The sequence below is a fragment of the Buteo buteo genome, chromosome 1 (genome assembly GCF_964188355.1).
Source record: "Buteo buteo chromosome 1, bButBut1.hap1.1, whole genome shotgun sequence".
Lineage (NCBI taxonomy): Eukaryota > Metazoa > Chordata > Aves > Accipitriformes > Accipitridae > Buteo > Buteo buteo.
In genome coordinates, this window is record NC_134171.1 from 62,688,569 (window position 1) to 62,709,136 (window position 20,568).

The 20,568-nt window shown below is 41.8% G+C and overlaps 1 protein-coding gene across 1 annotated transcript in view; it reads right to left on the reverse strand.

Moving 5' to 3' along the window:
• ADGRL3 (adhesion G protein-coupled receptor L3) overlaps positions 1-20,568 on the reverse strand; it is a 338,557-nt gene that overhangs the window by 165,624 nt on the left and 152,365 nt on the right. Inside the window, exons 4-5 of the mRNA XM_075033579.1 lie at positions 20,541-20,555; positions 17,973-18,773 (exon numbers count right to left, since the gene is read on the reverse strand). Of these exons, the coding sequence (XP_074889680.1) occupies positions 17,973-18,773; positions 20,541-20,555 (816 nt within the window). The remainder of the gene's footprint in view (positions 1-17,972; positions 18,774-20,540; positions 20,556-20,568) is intronic.

Here is a 20,568-nt window from a genome sequence, read left to right on the forward strand (position 1 = left end):
GCCAAATCTTTAGGTGGTGCAAACAGCTGCAATTTCACTGCCTTCAGCAGGGCTGCACCTTTCCATGTGAGCTGTGGATCCAGGCCTCTCCAGCCTGGGACAGGACCAGCGATATAAACGGTAATGAACTTCATTCGGCTGGGAAGAAGCCATTGTGCAGGGAGGCAAAAATTGACACTTAACAGTGATTTCTAATATAACACAGAGATTTGCAACACAGTGATGGGCTGCCAGCAACAATCCTCATCCGTGTTGGCCTCCTCTCTCAGTTGTCGGTAGGCTTCTTTACTAGGGGTAGCTGCGCAAAAAGGGAGGTTTGGGAAGATGACCAGATACCTAGCATTACCCTGTGACTACCAGAAGCTGGTAAGGATCTTCAACCCTGTTTATAAGTTCAGATGCTTTTCTGAATTAAAATAATATGACTCAGTGAACTGATGCATCTTACATTTTCAATGGGTGCAGGACAAATCAGAACTTAGCAATTCTATCATAATCTCCTCAAGCTGATGATCATCTACCAAAATGTCATTGATCTCATTTATAAGGACCTCCTATTGAGTAGGAGGTCTCCCAAGATGAAGAAATTAGGGTCATTTGAGGTCAGCAGTCCTACTGCTCAAATTTTAGCTAAGAAAATTGTCACAGACAAATTAATGCACTGGAAACATAAGAACTGATCAGTATGTATAAAAAAAGGATAGGCTGCTGTCAGATAGTGATTGTGTAGACACACATTGATGTCAGCAAACCCTTTTTGATCTGGTCCACATCTCCCAGTTTCAGACCAAAGGTCCAGAATTCAATTTAAAATACTATCAATACAGCACTAACGTGGACAGAAAAGAGCAGGCAGTAAGCTTACTGTGGGGTGCAATGAAATGAGAAAATATCACAACCATCCACAGATGCAAACTATGACTTAGCTAGAAAACAGTGAGCATCCAAGCATTCAGGAGAGACTGCAGCTGGAGAAGTAGGGTCCCATGACATCAAGCAGAAAAGCAAGCCTGTGCTCCTAGGAAAGCAGGAAATTCAGCAAGCAATTCAGCCCAGCTCAGGAAGATGCAGGGCCTGGATCCATCCCTGCGTCTCATTCAGAGAGATACCCTGGAAAGGCACCAAGGCTAATTTTTAACCAAAGTCATCTGTGCTTAGCTCTGCAACAAATGATGGCCTCATAAAAAAGGCCATATTCACAGTTAGCTCTGCTGGCCACGTCTCTGTCAAGCCTCTACGCCTGGCATTTGACATTTTCAACCACATCATGCATGTCTCGGCTCCCCTTGCTAGTTTGTTGTTAGTGTGATGCACCCAACCATCACAAAATCTGGCACATAATGCACCTCCTGCTAAATGCCAATCCCTCCATGCAAGCCTGAAGCTGAATCTCAGCCCTTGCACCTACCCATACAGATGAAATACACAGCCTCATTTTAGTATGTAATTAAACACTGGACAATCCCAGTTAACTTTGGATATCAAATGCAGCTAGGGTGAAACACAAAGATTTGCTCCCGATGCGCAGTGAAGGCGTTGATTTTTATACAGACAAATATATCACCACTGGGCATAGTTACAATATCTGTCCTAACAAGCGATTTATGAAGATAAAACATTCCATCCCAGAATTGCAAATAAATAAATCACCCAGTAATTCGGTTGGTGCACTTGCTCCTTTTCCCCCAAAGCAAAATGCAGGATGTGTGACTGATCTTCCTACCCACTGATCAGCAAACATAAGACTCTCCCTGGTCAGTTCAGCAAGGACTGCCGAGATTTTCCAATGCTTGCCACCTGCACAGGAAAGTTATGAGCTACGGAAGATGGCAGAGTATGACACAGCCACAAAACAGCTGTAAGGCCAGCTAGAAAGGACAGGGAATAATCCTTGTTAGATCCCCTCTAGGTAGCTAAACCACAATTTCTCTGCTTGGTCTAAAAATGCAGCAAGTCCAGGGTACAGGGCTCAAATAAACAAGAGCTTTACATTGCTCTGGAAGGGCTGACGGGCCATAATGTGAGTCCAGATGAGTGCTGGTCAGAAAAACCTGCCCTCCGAAGAAAATGGTGATGTGCGAGGATCTATTTTTATTATGACCTGGAACAAAAAGCTGAAATTTCTAAAGGGTTGTGACTTTCAAACAACATGACTCAAGGGTCACCAAATCTTTCATTGGCATAGAACTATTTTTTTTTTTTCCCTTGGGTAATACTAAAACATTCCATGTTAAACATAACAATAAAACAATACTATAACAACAGTTTAGCGTCACTCATGACAACAGCAGCATCCCAAAGGCTTGTTTTGATACTTTCCTGCCAAAAAAGGACAAGTTTCCACAAAATATTTTGATTTTGTATCAATGGGACATTTTCCAGCCAAAAAAACCCCCATCATTCTATTGACAGCTGTTTGGTGTGCTGTAGTGTAAACGTACAGTTTTCTACATCTAAGCACCAGGGTAGTATAAAAAAACCTTCAAACTTAATAGAGGAGGAGGCTGAAAGCAGCGGTGTCCCAACTGTCCCCATTTGCTATCTGGATGACTCCGCTCCTGCCTGCGAAAATCTGCTTCTGAATTTCCATCACGCTGATGTTCTCTTGTCTTCAAAGCAGTGACTGTACCTGGGAACATCAGAGGTTGGAAACTGTGGCCTAGCAAATCAAGACAGTTTAATGGTGTCAGAGTTAGGACCGAGTCTTTGCTTCACTGCAAACCATAGGAAAATTGCCTAACTCAGGAAACCTGCCCATTCCCTCAGAGTCTTGCTGCCCCACTTTGGTTCGGTTTAGGCCTTTTTCCTTTCCCGTTAAGCTTAGTATTGGCCATCTGATGTTGTCTAACAGAGGCAAGGACCTTTGCTACACTGCCAAAGCCCAAGTAGTCTTGCCTAGAGGATCGTATGGGAGGGAAAATAGGTAAAGGGATAGAAATGTATCAATTCCCTATATTGCATTTGGAGTGATGTGTGGAATTGAATTAATTAGGTCTGCATAACATCTTGATGTCTGAGTAGAGTCAGGGAAGCCTACCAAATGCTTGTGTCTATCAGAACATGTGCATTGCTTGGGACAGCTTCATCCAAGGAGGAAAAAACCCCCCACTGCCTGTAAAGCTACCGAGTATGTCCCTGTCTTCCATAAGAATAAATGTATATTTAGTTAAATCACCTTGGCAACTGAGCCAGCTTGCAAATCCTACTTTTTCAAATATATCTAATCAACGTGCAAATATCTATCTATATATACACACATGCATACATGTATATATAAATCTAAAACGTGCAGGACTTACTGTCGATAGTACTTCCTCCAGCAGTAGCTTCAGACGACTCTATGCTCAGTGTTTGACTTCAGCTGCTAAAAGATGAAGTCTGAATACCAAACAGGCCTAAATAAACATCTCAGAGATGCAGGTATGGCTTTTACCATGCCAGCAACCATCTCATGGGCCCTCCAGATGCCTGTGCATGAGAACGTCCCTATAGAAGAGAGACGAGGTCTTTCTGGAGAAGAGTTGCTTACCTGGGACACAGCCATTGACTGCAAGTAGGGCCTTTAATCTGCTGAAAGTCAGAAATGGGGCTAACCTTTGACCTTGGAGCACTGCCCATACAAAAAGCACCAGTGTTTTTTGATAGATAATGAAACCAGGTATATAAAAATCCAGATAGACAAGATGAATTTTTTCTTTAATGCTTTGAAATTGCCTGAAAGATTTCCTCTTCTAATAACTGGATCCAGTTTTCAGGCATTCAGTACAACAATCTTTATGTTGTTAATAAATGCATTTGTCTAATGAATATCTCTTGGTAATCTTGCCTGTAATTCAGGAAACCCAGGCACAGCTGAGATAAAAATATGCACATACTAAAAGCTCAAATTGAAGAAAAAAAAAAATCAATTCAAAGTTAAATTACCCATCTTAAATTTCAGTATAAAGGCTACTAGAAATACTGAGTTCTTGAACTTCAATTAATCTTTAGCTATTAAGCCAGAAGGGAAAAAGATTCTTCAGAGTATCAGATGGGAAGCTGCAAAGAGCTCAGATCAGCTTGTGGATGGACGTCACTATCGCTTAAACTCCCATTCACAGCTCTGTTGGGCTAGTTAACTCATGCTTGTTTCAGGCTCCTTTGGGTTTCTTTTTTCCAGGCATCTGTGTATGACTGCCTGCATGTGTGTGGCATACATTTTCCAGCTTCACTTCTCAGGGATTAATTGACAGAAGTGCTTGTCATGGTTAAATAATTTCATTTAATTTGCACTGTGTGAAGATATTTGGGCAAAAGGGAAAAATAATTAAAATTTAATTACTTTTTTTCCCCTTTATAATGAGAAACAGTTGCATTCCTTGGAGATTCAGCTGGGAATAGAACGTCACTCAGTTTTATTGTTAAATATGTAATAATAATAATAATAATAATAATGATAATAATAATGATAAAATTATCAAACTCTTGTAGTACAAGAGTGACAAGCCCAGGATAGGTAAAACAGATCTCTAGTATCAACGACAACTGAAGTTTATAAAGATACCGAGGGGACAAGATAACATCAACATCCCCTATTGAAACATCCAAAGGACTTTCTTACAGGTTTCTAAACAAGCAAACAAATAAATAAATACTTTTACTAAAAGGCTTGAAGATCTCTCTTCAGTGAGTCATGCCAACTATGGGAAGTGCCACCTTTAGTGATAGGCCAGAGTCTCTGCCATGCATGTTAAGGGATTTCATAAAACTTGACAATCTCTCCTTTTTTCTAATTTTAGGCAAAAATACTGGTTTGTTTCCTGTGGTGTCCAAGTGGAAAGAAAGGCTGCCTAAGCCCTCCTTTCCCCTTAATGCCATCTCTCCTTATACACGGCCATCAGAAAAGGGTTTGGCTTCATAAAAAAAAACAACCGGGAAAGGGGCAGAGGAGATGAATCAAGGATCTACTGGAGATGTAGTGTTATTATTGGCAGCTCCGTGATACACAGAGCCTCTTCTCCTGGAGTCCCTGGCCCTTTGGTAGGTCCATCTTCAACTACTACTGTTTAAAGACCTCACCTGCAGCCAGCTACAAACCTCACGTTTTCCCTGGCTCCCTGTTTGATATCAACAGCCTCAGACATTTTTTGACACGACCCTCAATGGCTAACAGGCAACCTCTGTGGCAAGATGCACCCACAGAGGTGTGTGAGCATTCTTGGCCAGACCTAGGCTACATGGTAGTAGATAACCTCCCAAAACACCAGTACTTCTGCTCCCTCAAAAGATCCTCACCTCCATGACAAAGAAGGTGCAACAGGCTCCTCTGAGCTTCTCCAGCAAGGAAATAGGTCACATCGCAAAGCGATTTGGAGGAATCTGGTTAGCACCATGCTGCTAAACAGGTCTCTCTGCAATCCATGCACAGAAGCAAGAATCACATTTAAACATCATGTCAGCAAGCTGTGGATAAACCTCAGGCATGCACAAACCCACGTCTGCTGCTTCTGTATCCACAAGGCTTCCAGGGAAGATGAATTAAAGAAATGCACCAATGCACGCTATATTTTTAATGATTATTCCTTTTGAAGATGAAATCAGCTTTCAAATCAGAGTAGGAAGAGGACAATAAAGTTACTGTAACTAAACCTTTATCTGGCAAGGACCAGCTTTTACAGCTCTGGATCTACTCACTAAAGCAAAGACATTTGTCACTGATAAATGTCAACAAACTGTAGAAAGAAACTTTTCACATCATTGCCCCCCAACCTAGAAGTCATCATAAGGGGGAAATTTAATGAAACACGTAAAGGCCATGGTTCAGCAAGGCGATGCTTACCACCGTCGATGTGCAAATCAGGTTGCATGGAAATCAAAACTCCCATTGGCACTAGCCTATACCAGCTAGCCCCAAAGATACTTTGGGGTCATTTTGGCTAATTTGAGTCTTTTTTTTTTTTTGTTACAGCTGATGCATACACTGTCAACTATGTTGGGGCAATGACTTCCAAACATGCACAAGATCACTGTGGTCACAAATTACACTGTAAAGGGAAGAGAGGACTTCACTAGCCTTCCTTGATACATGCCCATTTTAAGGTTTCTTCTCTCAAAGGAAAAAATGAGAAAGAGGGAGTAACATGTCTACACTCACAGTGCTTAATCTAATGAAGTCACAGCCTTGATAAAGCCTCTCTCAGGTGGTCAATAACCAGAAAGAAATGCCTGAAGGTGAAGTTTATCCAAAATATCACAAAACATGGTGTTAGAAGGAAAAAAATACATTCTGACAGTATAGTATTTCAATTTGAATTAAGACTTTTTTAGTACAGCCAATTTATATTTGCATAATAAGAATATGATAAACTCTTTCCACCAGAATTTGCCAGTACATTTTGACATGAAAAACCTGGTGTGACAACACTCTTAACACAATTAATGGTTATTTACCACAGTGCTTCTTGTATCGTCTACAGTTCACTTCCTTGCATCATCATCTTTTTTTACCCAGTGTAAATACAGGCCCCTTTAAAAACAGGGTGGGAAACAAAAGGCAAAAAACCCAAACCAACAATCAGAAAACCCATTTGGAATTAAATCTTCCAATACCTTATGGAAAAACTGCTGGAATGAGTTTTTGCCCTTTCCAATGGACAGATGTTCTCATCAACGAGAAAATTAGAACTTGATGACAAACTCTGAGGTTTAAATGTCACTCCCTACCACTCTGGTTCAAATAAAAATGGAAGTGGCATTAAGAGAGCAGTATGCAAGCTCTGCAGACTGGTAATTTCTTCTAATTAAAAAGCAGAGTTTACAGACACATTTAGTGGCACTCATCATAAAGTACACATCTGAAAGTAGAAGGCTTTCTTAGTTTTAGTGCCCAGAAAGCTATTTTCTCATTGCTAGTGAATTATTTGCTTTCTCAGTCTATTCAGGAATTTCCCACTCCATGTAACAAGTTTCTAACATCTTTAAAAAATTAATAAAAAATCTCAGACCTACCAGTAACCCCCACAGAAGACAACCTCCTGATCAACATCTGAACAAGGTGTAAAAGAATGCAATTCAAGAAGCATATTTTTGACTTTTTATGTATGATGCAAAAAGGCACAAAATGGACTCACTGACTGGGCAGTACAACCAAAACATTTATAATGCAAATATTCTTTTACCTCTTTAACACTGGGAGAGAATATCTACCCAAGAAAAGCACTCCATGAAGTGACACACTGATTGTCTGGGTGCCTTTCTGGAAGGTACACTTCAGTTAAAGTCAAGTCATTAGGCTCAGTACAAGAGGAAGCGGATGAAATCCATTCAAATGCATTACAGAGGTCAGACTAAATGAGCTAATGGTCCCTTCTGGTCTTAAAAAAATCTATTAATCTAATTTAATTCTCTGTTCTACTCTTCATACCAGAGTCAATTGAAACTCATTTATATGAAAAGAACACATTACAGCAGCCTTACACAACACACCATGTTCTGACTATGCAGTTTTAAGCTACCCAAAAGCTTCATCTGCTTCCCACCAAGCTCAGGAGGAGGCTTTGTTTATCCATAAAGAAAGTTTATATTTACAAGAAAGGCACGAGGCAGAGGCACCTCTCCCAACACAATGTTGGATGAATCTGCACCTTAAACTATAAAAATTAACCAGAAACTTGTCCAAGCGCTTTCCACCTTGGCTTGGTTTTTGGGTACTGGCATTCCTCACTCATCCTGATACTTGTGGTGAAGAGTACAACGCTTTTATCAATAAATTCTGTTCCAGTCAATCCAAGGATATTTCTTGTGAATAACTTGTAACACACTCAATATTACTCCAAGAAAATACTTGGCAGTCACTGTCCAGTAAGAAAAGCAAGCACTTACGTGGAGAAGGCCAAAAATATTAATTGCTGTTAGTCCCTCTGGTGTATACATATGCTTCCGTCAAGCAAATATATTTTATTACCTCTCCCTCAAAAAAAAAACCCAAACCCTTTTTCTTCTTCATGCAGCCTTCCCTCAGTATTTCCCTCCTCCTGGACCCTCAGTGTTCACACTAACATTACCAGTCATTTGCTTAATTCAGCAGTACAAGAGTGCAAAACATCACATGAATTCAGGCTGATTGACCTTAGCAAGCCACAGCATCCTTCACGCATGCCTTGGACAGAGGGAAGAATTTAACACAGTCTGAGGGGCAACTGAATTTGAGGCCGATACAAGGGGGCTCACAAAAACTCTTCTTCACATGGTATGTTGGAAAGACCCTATGAATGGAGTAAGAACTTCTCAGCTGGCATGCCTATACTTGATGCTGCCTTTACTTTTTCTCCCTGCCTGCAGCACACAGATGGCCCTTTCCCCATCTCCGTCCTAAACATCGACAGATGAAAAAGAATTGCAGAGCTGCCTAATGCCTCATCTCTCCAGTGGCTGTGTTAATTTATTCCAGCTATTTGAGGGAAGCATGAATGGCATCCCAGTAAGCCAGCTCAGACTGGTATAAAGGCAGCTGATTTTCCCATCTTCTGTCATGGCCAGTGTATAACTTCTATAGTTTTCAGCTCTGATGTTTCTTTGCTTTTTTCCCCTTTCCCTTTTGAGTCTCAAGCAGCTGCTACTTTGTGAGAACACAGAACTAAGGAGCTACGTAACATGAAACAGCCAGTTTGCTTATTCAGTGCCAGCCTTTTTAAACCGAATCCCATATTTCAGTGAAATTTTCCTTAAGTCTTGTTTTCTCTCAGCACATTTTAATCAAGCAAAAATCCTATTTACTGTTAAGAAATCCCATTACAGTCAACAATCACTACATTGTTTTAATGGACACATCTCTTTCACCTAAGTCTTCATCATCTGCTTTGCCCTCCAATCATGAGCACACCCTTAAAAAAATTCTTTTCAACATAAAAATGCAGGGCAGATATTGCAACTCAAATTCACATGGATATTCGCTATTTGTTCCAGGTTATAATTTATATTTATATATCCTCTTTGGATGCTTTAGACACAAATCAGGAGGTCAAAAAGCCTCTCTGGCAAAATGCAATTCCTTCCAGGACAAACAGAAATTCATTGCAGACTCGCTCCTGAAGCCCCCAGTCCAAACTCCCGCCAACTTGAGAGGATTTGTCTGAATAATGGCTGAGCTGAAACTCTCCAGGAACTTAGGGATTTTGTCCCAGAAACTTTTTCATTATATGAACCTTTACTCATGCATACCTGATAGACTCACATGAAAGAAATGGACACTGCTTTATTCTTGGTTTTTTTTCAATACCCAACTCTCATGATTTAGCAGAGTTACTAATGCCAAAACGCACTTCAAGAAGGTGTCCTTCAAAGTGCCTATTACCTCGTTTTTCTGAGATCTACCTGTCTTCCCGTCAGGTTGTTGACAGCATTGCCAACTAGCATTTCACAGCCCTTCATGGCTGGTCCCATTTATCCCAGAACTTGGAGATCTTCAAACTAGCTACAAAGATTCTTTTTGTACCTTCAACCTAAATTTCCTTCCTATCACCCAACCCATAACACCCAACCCTACCATGAGAGTTCAGCTGGATTTCCGAGGATAAGGCTGACCTTTCCATTACTCATGTATACCTTGGGTACTTTTTATCAGCACAGTTGTACCTTAAGTGTCTGGAAAGTTGACTTGCTGCCACATCTGAAGGATGGGGAGATGCTAAGGGCATCACCACAACTTCCTGAAGTCAAGGGAAGGCACTGTAAAGCCTCCCCGTAAAGGTTCAGTAATTTTGTAGCTTTCTCTTAAAGAGTTTTTTACTACTCTTTAACCTGAGTATCAAGGCCAGCAGTATGAAGGACATCCAATGCATCCTCTGCTTGCTTTGACTCTAAAGCAGAATATGGCAGGGCATCCACATCTGCTTTCTTAACTTTATTGGTTAAAAAAAGAAAGAAAATCTGGCACGGCAGCACTGCAGAGTGCTGGCGGCACCGAAGAAGTTAATTAGCAACATTGAACTAGACTTCAGGAGACGAGTCTTAATAAGTGCTGCTAAAAATATTATAGTAGTCATTTCCAGAACAAACACAATCAGTGGCAGACAAGTGAGGAGAGCGATCCAGACCCATGAGCTGCCATGGTGGAGGTATTTTCAGTAGGGAGCAGAAATAAAAGCTGCTCATTTTAAAAATGCAGTAGCAAAAAAACAAGCTGGCGCATGAAGAAGGCATGTGGGACCCCACGTCCCAAGCCAGGCTAGTGGCTCTGCAGCCAGGCCAGGGCAGAGCTGCAGGGAGCAGAAGATGTTTGCACTACATAGGGTCAGCCTTGAGGAATCAGATGCACAGATATAATCTAAGCTGAGAGGGTAATGCCTTGAGAAGAAGCCTGGCAGGTGATAATCCTGTTTTGGGCTGGGAAGAGAGGAGGTGGAGGAGGCAACAACTCAAAAATGGACCATCCTGGAATCTCTCACCAGGCTAAACCCCCAACCCTGTGTAGATCCCCATCGCTGCACACAAGCCAGCAAAACCTGCTGGCCAAGGGATAAATGATGCATTCATTGCTAAAAACCATATGTAAAAATCCAATGCTCAAAAGCTGTCTCTAGTACATGACGCAGTCCCTTCCTCCTGCAAAAGGTAGCCTTGGACATTTGCTATATGTCACCTCATGCTCCCTGCCTCTGGCAAACATTTCAGACCCAAAGGGCTGCAACATTCAAAGCTGGGTGTCCCGGTTTTGGCTGGGATAGAGTTAGGGTTTTTTTCTAGTAGCTGGTATAGTGTTATGTTTTGGATTTAGTATGAGAATAATGTTGATAATGCACTGATGTTTTCAGTTGTTGCCAAGTAGTGTTTAGACTAAGTCAAGGATTTTTCAGCTTCTCATGCCCAGCCAGCAAGAAGGCTGGAGGGGCACAAGGAGTTGGGAGGGGACATAGCCAGGGCACCTGGCCCAAACTGGCCAAAGGGGTATTCCATACCATGGGACGTCATGCCCAGTATATAAACTGGGGGGACTTGGCCTGGGGGGGCAGATCGCTGCTCTGGAACTAACTGGGCATCAGTCAGCCAGTGGTGAGCAATTGCATTGTGCATCACTTGTTTTATATATCCTAATTCTTTTATAATTATTGTTGATTATTTTTTTTTTCTTCCTTTCTGTCCTATTAAGCTGCCTTTATCTCAACCCACGGGTTTTGTTGGTTTTTTTTTATGCTTTCCCCCATCCCACTGGGTGGGGAGGAGGAGTGAGCGGCTGTGTGGTGCTTAGCTGCTGGCTGGGGTTAAACCACAACACTAGGTTTGGAGCAAAGTATTTGCATCAGACTGATAAGCTGTGGTGGATGTCAGCGTGACAACCTGGTGGTCTTGAACTTAATGAAACGACAATTAATCACAACTCCAGGCTGATTCCTCAAGTCAAAGAGCTCACTGCAGAAGAGGAAAAGCCGCTATCCTTCATACACAGTTAATGCTTTTTTCCCCTCTGCAATCACCCCGCTATCTTCAGCAGTACATCCCATGCTTGCTGCCAGGAACAGCCGCCTCAGCTTTTCAGACATGTTCTTGGCAAGGTGCTTTCCCCCTCCTGGCGTTTGACAGGATTATGAAGTGCTGAAGTCTCTGGTCTCCTTTTGTTTTGAAGCTTGAAAGTGAAGTTTAGCTTAATCATTTTGTATCTTGCTGCCCTTCCCCTACTTCAACCATGCTGGCTGCCCACCAGACCAGTCCCCAAGCACTCCTGCTTGTGACCCTGTGGGAACAGGACCTCAGCGCATTGAGATTGGCTGTGACTTCACGGCACGCAGGTCTTATAGCAGACTCCTGTTTGGTTTGCAATGGTAACAACTGATCTCCAAAGAGGATACAGCAGTATCCTGGTTTAGCTCCCGGACAGGTTAGGTGTGCTGTACCATTTTCTCAGGCTGGCTCAGATAGGTGTGTCATAGTAGAAGCAGTGACTCAAGGAAAAGGAGGACTCCTCCACCTCCATTTGGTAAGGCTATCTCCTGTTTCATGGTCCTACTGAGAGAAGTACATTTTTATTTAGGAGGAGGGAGCAACCACATATTTATTCATACTGGAGAGGCACTGAAGATATTCCCGCTGTGCTAACCAAACAGTATTAATATTTATGAAATGCTCCAAAAAGGGAGGGTTTTGAAGCTGAGGAATCTTGCACTTTTTAAGGATTTTTTGTAAGAAGGTACAGGAAAGAACTCAAACTCTAGCTTTCCTGACAAAAAGCAGAAATCCCTAATTTCAGAAAAGTATCCAGTGGTATGATACTTTTTTATCATTTTTTAATCAAATGCTGCTTTACAAAGTGGGAAAATTTAAAACAGGGTGAAAACGAAGAGACAGATCAGGCCTCAAAATGGGGAATAAATGCAATTCTGGATCCCAGCATGCCCCAGGTAGGTGAAATATCCTCCTGTCCTTCTGAACTTAAGGTACCGTCTGGCCAGCAAATGTAGGTTGAGATGCCAGCTTTGTTGTAAAAGATGTGCTGCTTTCTTCACCTCCAAACTTAGACATGTCTTTCTATCTTAAATAGCAAAAAGGGACTGAAATATTTATAGAATAAATGGGACGTGCATATATGGGCAAATATTAGAGGATAAAAACCAGGGCCCCAGTCACGATACGTGTTTAGCAGAGGCTGCTGAAAGCAAGCACTGATCTCTCTGAAAACCTCCAGCAACACTGTGCAACCAGCAGCTGTCACTGTAAGCAATGAAGAGGAACAGGAGCGAGAGAGCTAGGGATGCTCCTAGATGGGAGGAAAGCAACTGGAAAATAAAAACACAGGAGAAGCCGCAATTAAACACTCAGCAGCTCCCTAAAAATGGCCCTTGTCCACCAGGAGAAGCTGCTCATCAAAAAGGCTCAGCTGGCCTTTTAAAATGCAGCCCAAATTCAACTTCAGACATACCAAGCATGCCTTATCGCAATAGGATCTCGAAGCGATGGCAATTCATATCCTGTGCACAAGTGGGATTTAAGATTCAGCAGCCCTTTTGATGCATTTCCCAGGCAAGGATGTCGGGCGTTAAAGGCGAGCAGCGCAGGAAGCCACTTTCAGCTACCTATTAGCACGTGACAGCTTTGAAACGCTCAAGATCCTCTGCCCACTATCCACATTACTCAGCTGTGAAAGGAAAGGCCTCAGATTTATGATGTGAAAATTACATTTTAACGAGGTGTCATATGTGTTTAAAGTTCTTATTCATCACCATACTGCCACATCTTTTACCCAAGACACAAATGCACTTAATTAGCATATTATAAGGACAGAGGGTTCACCTTATCTGCATTGTAAAACTGCTTTAGGAAAAAAAAAAACAAAACACAACCCAACAACCCTTACTGAATAAAATGGTTGCAATCACATGTCAAGAGAGCATCCCACAATATTTAACAAAATGTGGAGGATAAAAGTTTGACATACACCCTCTGAGGTTTTTAAAATATCACAGATATGGATGGAAGCTTCATATCACATTTGATTACCGGACTGGCAGTCCACAGTGTTAATATGCAATCTATGGGAGCCACTTAGGCACAATGAGGCCATATTAGAAGCCCTGTATCATATCACTGTCTTCCTTATGTATTGGGCATATTTATTTATTAACTTCATACACCTATTAAACACTCCATATTGTAATGCCTGGGTCTCCTGGACATAGTTCAAAACATCTCCTCGAAAGTAGGAGGTCTCTATTTTCCATGTCACTGGGAACATTTGCCAGGACATGCGAGTCCCAGACATGCACAGAGGGATCCTTATCCAGGTTCAAGTCCTTCCCTGCACTACTTCACTGCTGAGCTACGGGACAGGCTCCAGTCCCTACCCCTGGCCTAAACGCTCAGCCAGCACATCCTGAGCCCCCGCGTGAGAGCTGCCAGCACCGGTGTGGGGCACCTCAGGCATTTAAAAGGCAAAACTTTCTTCTCCTGGTCTCTGTGCTGCCCAGGAACCCCTACGTGGTGCCCAGCCAGGAGCCATGACAGCCTGGGGAGGTGCAGAGATGCAAAGCCAGAAGATGCGAGTTTGTATGCAGCACTGCGCCAGGAAGTGGGATGGGAGCACTTTACCTTTTTGGAGAGGAGGATTTGTTGATATTTTCTTGAATTTGTTTATGCAGACTGTATCACAAGTGGGTGATGATTAAAACAGGTAACTCTGGTGAATATTAAGACTGATTAGGCTGTGGAAAATTTTTCATTCTGTTGGTACAGCCTTTCATTTCTCTCCCTGCACATGTCTAGCGGGGCACATAAAAAAATAACCTGAACACTTTTTGGGGTTCAAGTTCTTGAAGAATGCGATGGAAAACACTGTTAGAGTTGCAGAGCTATTCTCACTGTTGCATCAAATTGGCAAACTCAAAAGCAGCTACAAAGAAATAACCCAGCAGCTCAGGAGCATTTATGGAGAAGCATCCTCCAAAAAAACTCATTTAAGGCCAAACAGCTCAAAAAAATGTATGCCTCAAAGGCTTTTGGTATCTTCAAGTTCACTTCTTGAAGGTAGACATTAATGACAGGTTTCCTGGGATTTGCAGGTACTGAGGAGTGTTTGCTTTCAAAACTGCTTTTGAGATAAATGAAAACAACCCCAGACAAAAGGAAAAAAAAAACCTGAGCATGGCAAATCCTTAAAATGCAGCTTTTCCCATTTCTGAGAAAAATGAACAATTGGTTTTAATTCAATCAAGAGCCCTGAATTGCTTCTACATCAGCTGAATCCAGCTTTGTGCCTCACTTAAGATTTCAGAATGTTTTGCCTTCCCTGGTACCTTCAGCTGCTACAGAAGCTGAGCACTGCAGGTTTTGACACTCATTTACTCTGAGGAGTAAAAGCCCATTTTTTTAAACAGTGGGTGAGAGAAGCTCTGTGACAGTGAAGAACTCAAATATGTTGCAAACCTACATGCACAAACAGACCTTTAATTAAAGCTCACAAAAAGTGTTTAAGCACTGCGAGAGGATGTGATCCCTGCCTTTCCTATAAGCTAAGCAAATCCTGCCCCCTCCCATTTCCCCTGCATGGTTTGGGAAAAGACTGAAAATGTTTGATTCTAAGTGAACTGGAGCTCCCAGCACCTGTTTTTTATTTTAGATATCCTTCAAGTGTTTGATACCCAAGAGTTCAAATATGTTTCAAATATGCTACTGGCCATTTAGGTAGCTAAATATATCACTTTTCTTGTTACGATCAATTTTTGGTTTTAAGAGCTCTTCTCCTAAAACTTCACCCTTAATTGTTTTTTAACAACCAATTTGTTCGACCCATCAATTTTATAATCTTTTTTTTTGTTTTCTAATTAAGCAGATAATGTTTTACATATTTTGCTACTCAAACTGTAACCCTATGGAAAATGGCTGCATTGAACATTGCCTTGCTCTAAACAGAGAAACACTGGTGATTTTGGAAGAGAAGAGGGAAAACACATACCCAAAATCCATTCTGTAAAAAACCAAATAACTAATAACCAAATAAAAATATCCTGGATCTTCACTGCTTTCCTAGTGTTGCATCAGCTCCTGCTCTCCTCTTTGGTGGAGAGACTGGGTTTAAGCCAGCCATATATTTAGTATTATATATAAAGCAATGTGGCATGAAATTTGGTGCTAACCAGAAAACGTGTTGCACTGAACTTGGAAGAGAACGAGTCATGCAGACCTGGTCTCCTGGCTCCTCTCTGCAAAAAACCCTGGTGTCAGGCAAGTGTTTGCTCACCTATTCAATTCAAAATCAGTGCTTCTCTTCGACTGACTCGTAAAATAATGTTCCCACTAATCAGGCTGTGCAGGTAATGGAGCAGTAAACTCCCTTCGCAAAGTTATTTTTCTTCACTTTGAAATGCCTTGGCCCATTCGAGCTGTCTTATTGAGAATTTCACTTGCTATCAGAGCAGTCCTCTCAAAAGTCCTCTAAACCTGTAAAATAGGATCTAAACCTGTAATGGGATCCTTATGCATTTCTGCCAAAAAAGAAATCCCAGCAATTTTCAGAGAAGAGAAATGCATGTAAAATTCAGCTTAGTGCCCACATTACAAAGCTACCAAAAATTCCACAAAAGGAACATCAGAGAAGGCTCACCAGATTCCCTGACACCAGATTAACCCACTCATGTCCACCACCCAAAGCCAAAAACTGCTTCAGCTTTCCATCTGAGGCACTGAGGGATTTTAAATTCTCATCCAAACATAAGTGAAATTGAAGGGGCTTCAAACCAGAGTGACACAAGGACAAATCAAATCCTTGCACCTCAAAGACTTTCAGCCCTCTGCAAGGTTTCAATCTGCTCTCCCATCTCACCAGCTTAGACTGAGAAAAAGGGGAGAATCATTTCCTTTTCTATAGGAAAGTACAAAATTTGGGTTTTTCACTGATTACGGCTTTTTTTAAATTAAAGATGCTATTACTGACAACGGTCACCATCTGAAAAAGTGGCAGCAGAGAGTCCGCTGTAATACCTGAACATAATTCACTGAAAAGGAGAGAAACTCTGTGAAATAGAAGGGATGCAATTGATTTTCACTCCTCAGGGATAACCAATCGCTCACAAATTGCTCTGCTTCACTCCACTACTCAGAAAGTACACGGTCATCATTAAGTTGGGAGAATGAGAAATATTACTTCATTTTTTGCTCATTTGAGATCTTGCAGAGGTCAACATCATTGAAAACATCCCTGCTCCTCTCTTAACAGTCACTCAGTTTTGTTCATCTGCCTCTTCAAGATTTCCTTCTCCTCTTCCTTCCTTTTTTGTATAAAAATGAGAAATTCACTGCCATTTTACCACTTTTATTCCACCCCTCCCCAGATTTCATATCCACAGTTTCTTTCAGCATCTCTTGATCCATTTTTTATATGGATAACAGGCTGCACACAGGAAAAGAAAAAGAAAAGCTCAGCAACAGAAACCTCTCAACGTCTCTTTTGCAATCTGAAGCCCTGAATCCACTCATTCACTTCTGAGTTTCTTATTAAGAAAAAAAGAGTGTTTTGGGACCAGCCATGTTACAAATCAAAAGTTTACTGTCCAAATTATATTAATTCTGCCTTTCCTCTTACTTTTTCAGCCTTTCTGAAGTACACAGTCTACCACATGAACTACCTGATAACTGTGACTACATCACGTACAGCAGTAACCATTTGAAAATGAGTGGGCATATGCTGTTTGGAAATTCTTGCACTGTCGTATGAGTTTGACCACAATCTAGGCTAAGTCATGTTACTAATAAAGTGGCAACTGTGAACATAATACTTGCAAAACAATGAAGAAGTTGCTAAAGTTAAGGGAATATAACCCAACTAAGTAATTACTAGCATAATCTCTAACAGGAAAAAAAGCGGAAAAGCTGGGAATCTTCTGGGGGCCAGATGCTCCTCTCTTAGAGAAAGTATAGTAAATCATAGTAAGTCATGAAATGCTTTTTAAAAAAGAGCAACTTTAAAGAAAAGAAACCAACAATTTGGAGGATTTTGTTGTCGATTCCCCTCCTGACTCTAGACACACACTTGTGGGTGGGTGCATGCTCACGGCTTCCCTAAACAGCCCAAACTCCCCCAGCTTAATGGAATGAAGTCATTTAAACTGGCTGGTAGTTTTCCCCTGGCTGTTTGCAGCAACAGCATCTTCCATATTTTGTTTTGCCAAAATTCCTGCAGAAGGGAAGATGATCTGATGTATGGAGGAAAACTCATTTATGGAGAAAAGAGTGCTATCCCTGTGATGCGAGGAAGAGCGTGGATATTTGGAGAGTGTTTCAGGTTAGTTATGGGTAGCACATTCCTTTCTCCATTTCATATCAAACTAAGACTAAAAAAAATATTCTGCATATATTAATGTCTTAATATTCATCATAGGTCTTGTGGTGGGGCTTAATTTACAGAAACACAGGCAGATCAGTAAGACAGGAGTGTGCTTCAATTTTACACCGTACTTGCAAGAAAAATAGAAAGCCCAATTCAGATTTTGGCTTGGTACTGAAACCCTTACCTGCTCTGCTGTCCAGCGGGCCAAAATCCAAGGAATATTTCACGACGTGATAGTTGTTCCATACATAAAGGAGGTTGTCCCGGGGATTATAATCCACAGCAGCAATGTACTGGTAGGAGTTTGGAAAGGGCACATCCACCATGCTATCCTTGCTTTGGTCAGTGTTATATATGTAGTCTATTTTATTCCCTGTGGCTTCATTGTCGTCATCTTCATACACAGACTTCACCACATACAAAATCCCACAGATCATGAAGGCGTTAGAAGCTGACCTCTTGTCATAGGCAGTATCCCACGTCCCTTCAATCCTTAATGTGTAAGGGTTTAACTGGCTAATAACTATTTTGCCATTATTTTGTTCTGTTGCATAGATTACCCACAGCCCGTTCTCATCCACAGCCAGGTCTATATCAGACTTGCCTCCCCAGCGGTAGGGAGAGGTGTCATGGTAATTTGCATTAGCTATGATAGCCTCCCCGCTTTTTATCCTTGTCCGCAAGTCAAACTTGACTATGTTCCTGGTTCGTTCCTTGTTGAAGAACAAAGCCCCATCATACACCACGAACCCCGTGCCATCTACCCGGTGTGGGAGTTTGTATGTTGTGGTTGGCCTCCCGGCAATGAAGTCATCCTTGGAGGAGTACTCCGTCAGCGTGTCTGTCCGGTACGGCGTCCAGGGCATGTAGTAGATCTTATCGGATGCTTGCAGAGGGTCCTTGCACCAGGCACCAGATTGGTGGTCAGATTCGAATAAGTGTTCACTCTGGTATACTCCTTTTAGCAGTCCAGGGCAAAGAAAAACTGTTGGAGGGGAAAAGAATTTGAAACAAGAAAACAAAGTTAATGACTGTCTGGGGGTGGTTGGCTCAAACACCTCAACAGCTTCTAGTTCTGGAGCAGAGGACACTCAAGATCAGAGGAAACCCAAGAGCAATGCCTTGTAGCTGGAGACTAGCCGTCCTGCCGGCCATGTCTCTAGAACAAGATTTGCTCCACCAAACAGATTTTTTTTTTTCCTGCTCTGTCTATCAACTGTGGCTCATTTTCTTACTGCTTTTCAAATCTATTTTTACAGGTGTACTTACTTGGACCACTCGCCTTTGTAAACTCTGAAATGAATATGTGTCCCCAAAGGATTTCTGGGTTTGTATTTCCAGATTATATTCTGCAGTGAATCTGTACCTACTAGGTGAAGGGGTAAACTCCCGGGAAATTGATCCACGTGTTTATTTGAACAGCCCACAGAAGAGTGGCCTAGAAATGGAAATACGAGAAAGAAATTCCCATCCTTACAGCCCAAGCGATATTAAATATTTAAAGAGTACCAATAGCAAAGCAGAGGCGAATCCCTTAGCGTTTAAAGCAAAGGGAGTCGGGGGGAACACCCATCTACACATCTGCAGTATAACTAGAAATGAGGCTTTCAAAGCTGCTACAGGACACACAAAACATGCAGTCCACACAATTAAAAACGAATGACGTATGGATGCTGAAAGGAAAAGACAAGGAAGGAAGGAAGGAAGAAAGGAAAGAAGGAAGGAAAAGAATAAAGTTCACTGGAGAGGCACCCAAAGTCTAGATTTTAATCAGTTAAAAAATGTCCTGTTAAATATAGTAGTAATTCAAACTTAAAAACATATACCTTCTATTGTTACATGAGAGGAGCACAGAGGAGCAGTTTGACTAACCGGGGTGCTTTGCTGCTCAGACTTCGGCGGGGCTGAGAGGAGCCATGGCGTGCCCAGCGCCTGGGAGGAGGCTCAGCCGGCACCCAGCTGACCTTGGCATCACAGAAACGCCAGTGCCAAGAGGCCAGCCAGCTGGATGGGGAGACAAAAGGAGGGATGCTGCGGAGCAAAACCGGCTCGCTTGGCCCTCGCCATCCCCCTGTAGCACCCTCCTGGCCTGGAGGTGCTCCACACGCTTCAGGGGGAGAATATTTGTTGCGTATTTGTAATGCTGATCTGCGTGAGCAGGAGTATATTCACCATGATGATGGGATGGGCAGCAGGGAGGTGTGAAGAGGTACCCCACCACACGCTTCGGGTAGCGTGGGGCTGGCAGATGGGATCCCATGTTCGTGCTCCCTGCTTGGAGCATACCCAATTATTTTTGGAAATGCAGAAATTGGTAATATCCTCTGGAGAGCGAGACAGGAGGAAAATCAGATTTAGTAACTGGTGTAAAAATATATTGCTCTACTGGAGTCTAAGTAACCACCTAGAGTTGCTGATAAAGGGGTGTCATTTCCAAGAGGCTTTTACAGCATAATTAGATATATTTATGCACATACGTATGTATGCACACTTTCCAAATTCTTTAGGGCAGGAAAAGAGTGAGTTATCTAAACCTTTGAATAAAAATTTAATGAAAAAAAGTGGCACTGGTAAAAACTTTTCAGCAAAAAATAAGTTATCTGGTGAAGTTGAGCAGCAGAGATACTAAATAAACTTTAACAAAAAAGTAGTGAGAATTAATGACAAAGTATTTCAACTAAAACGTTAAACTGTTAAATAACTTAGCCTATACATAAGTAATATATATATAATTTGAAAGGTATTTAATTACCTTTTTGTTCCACTTCTATTGTAGAGAG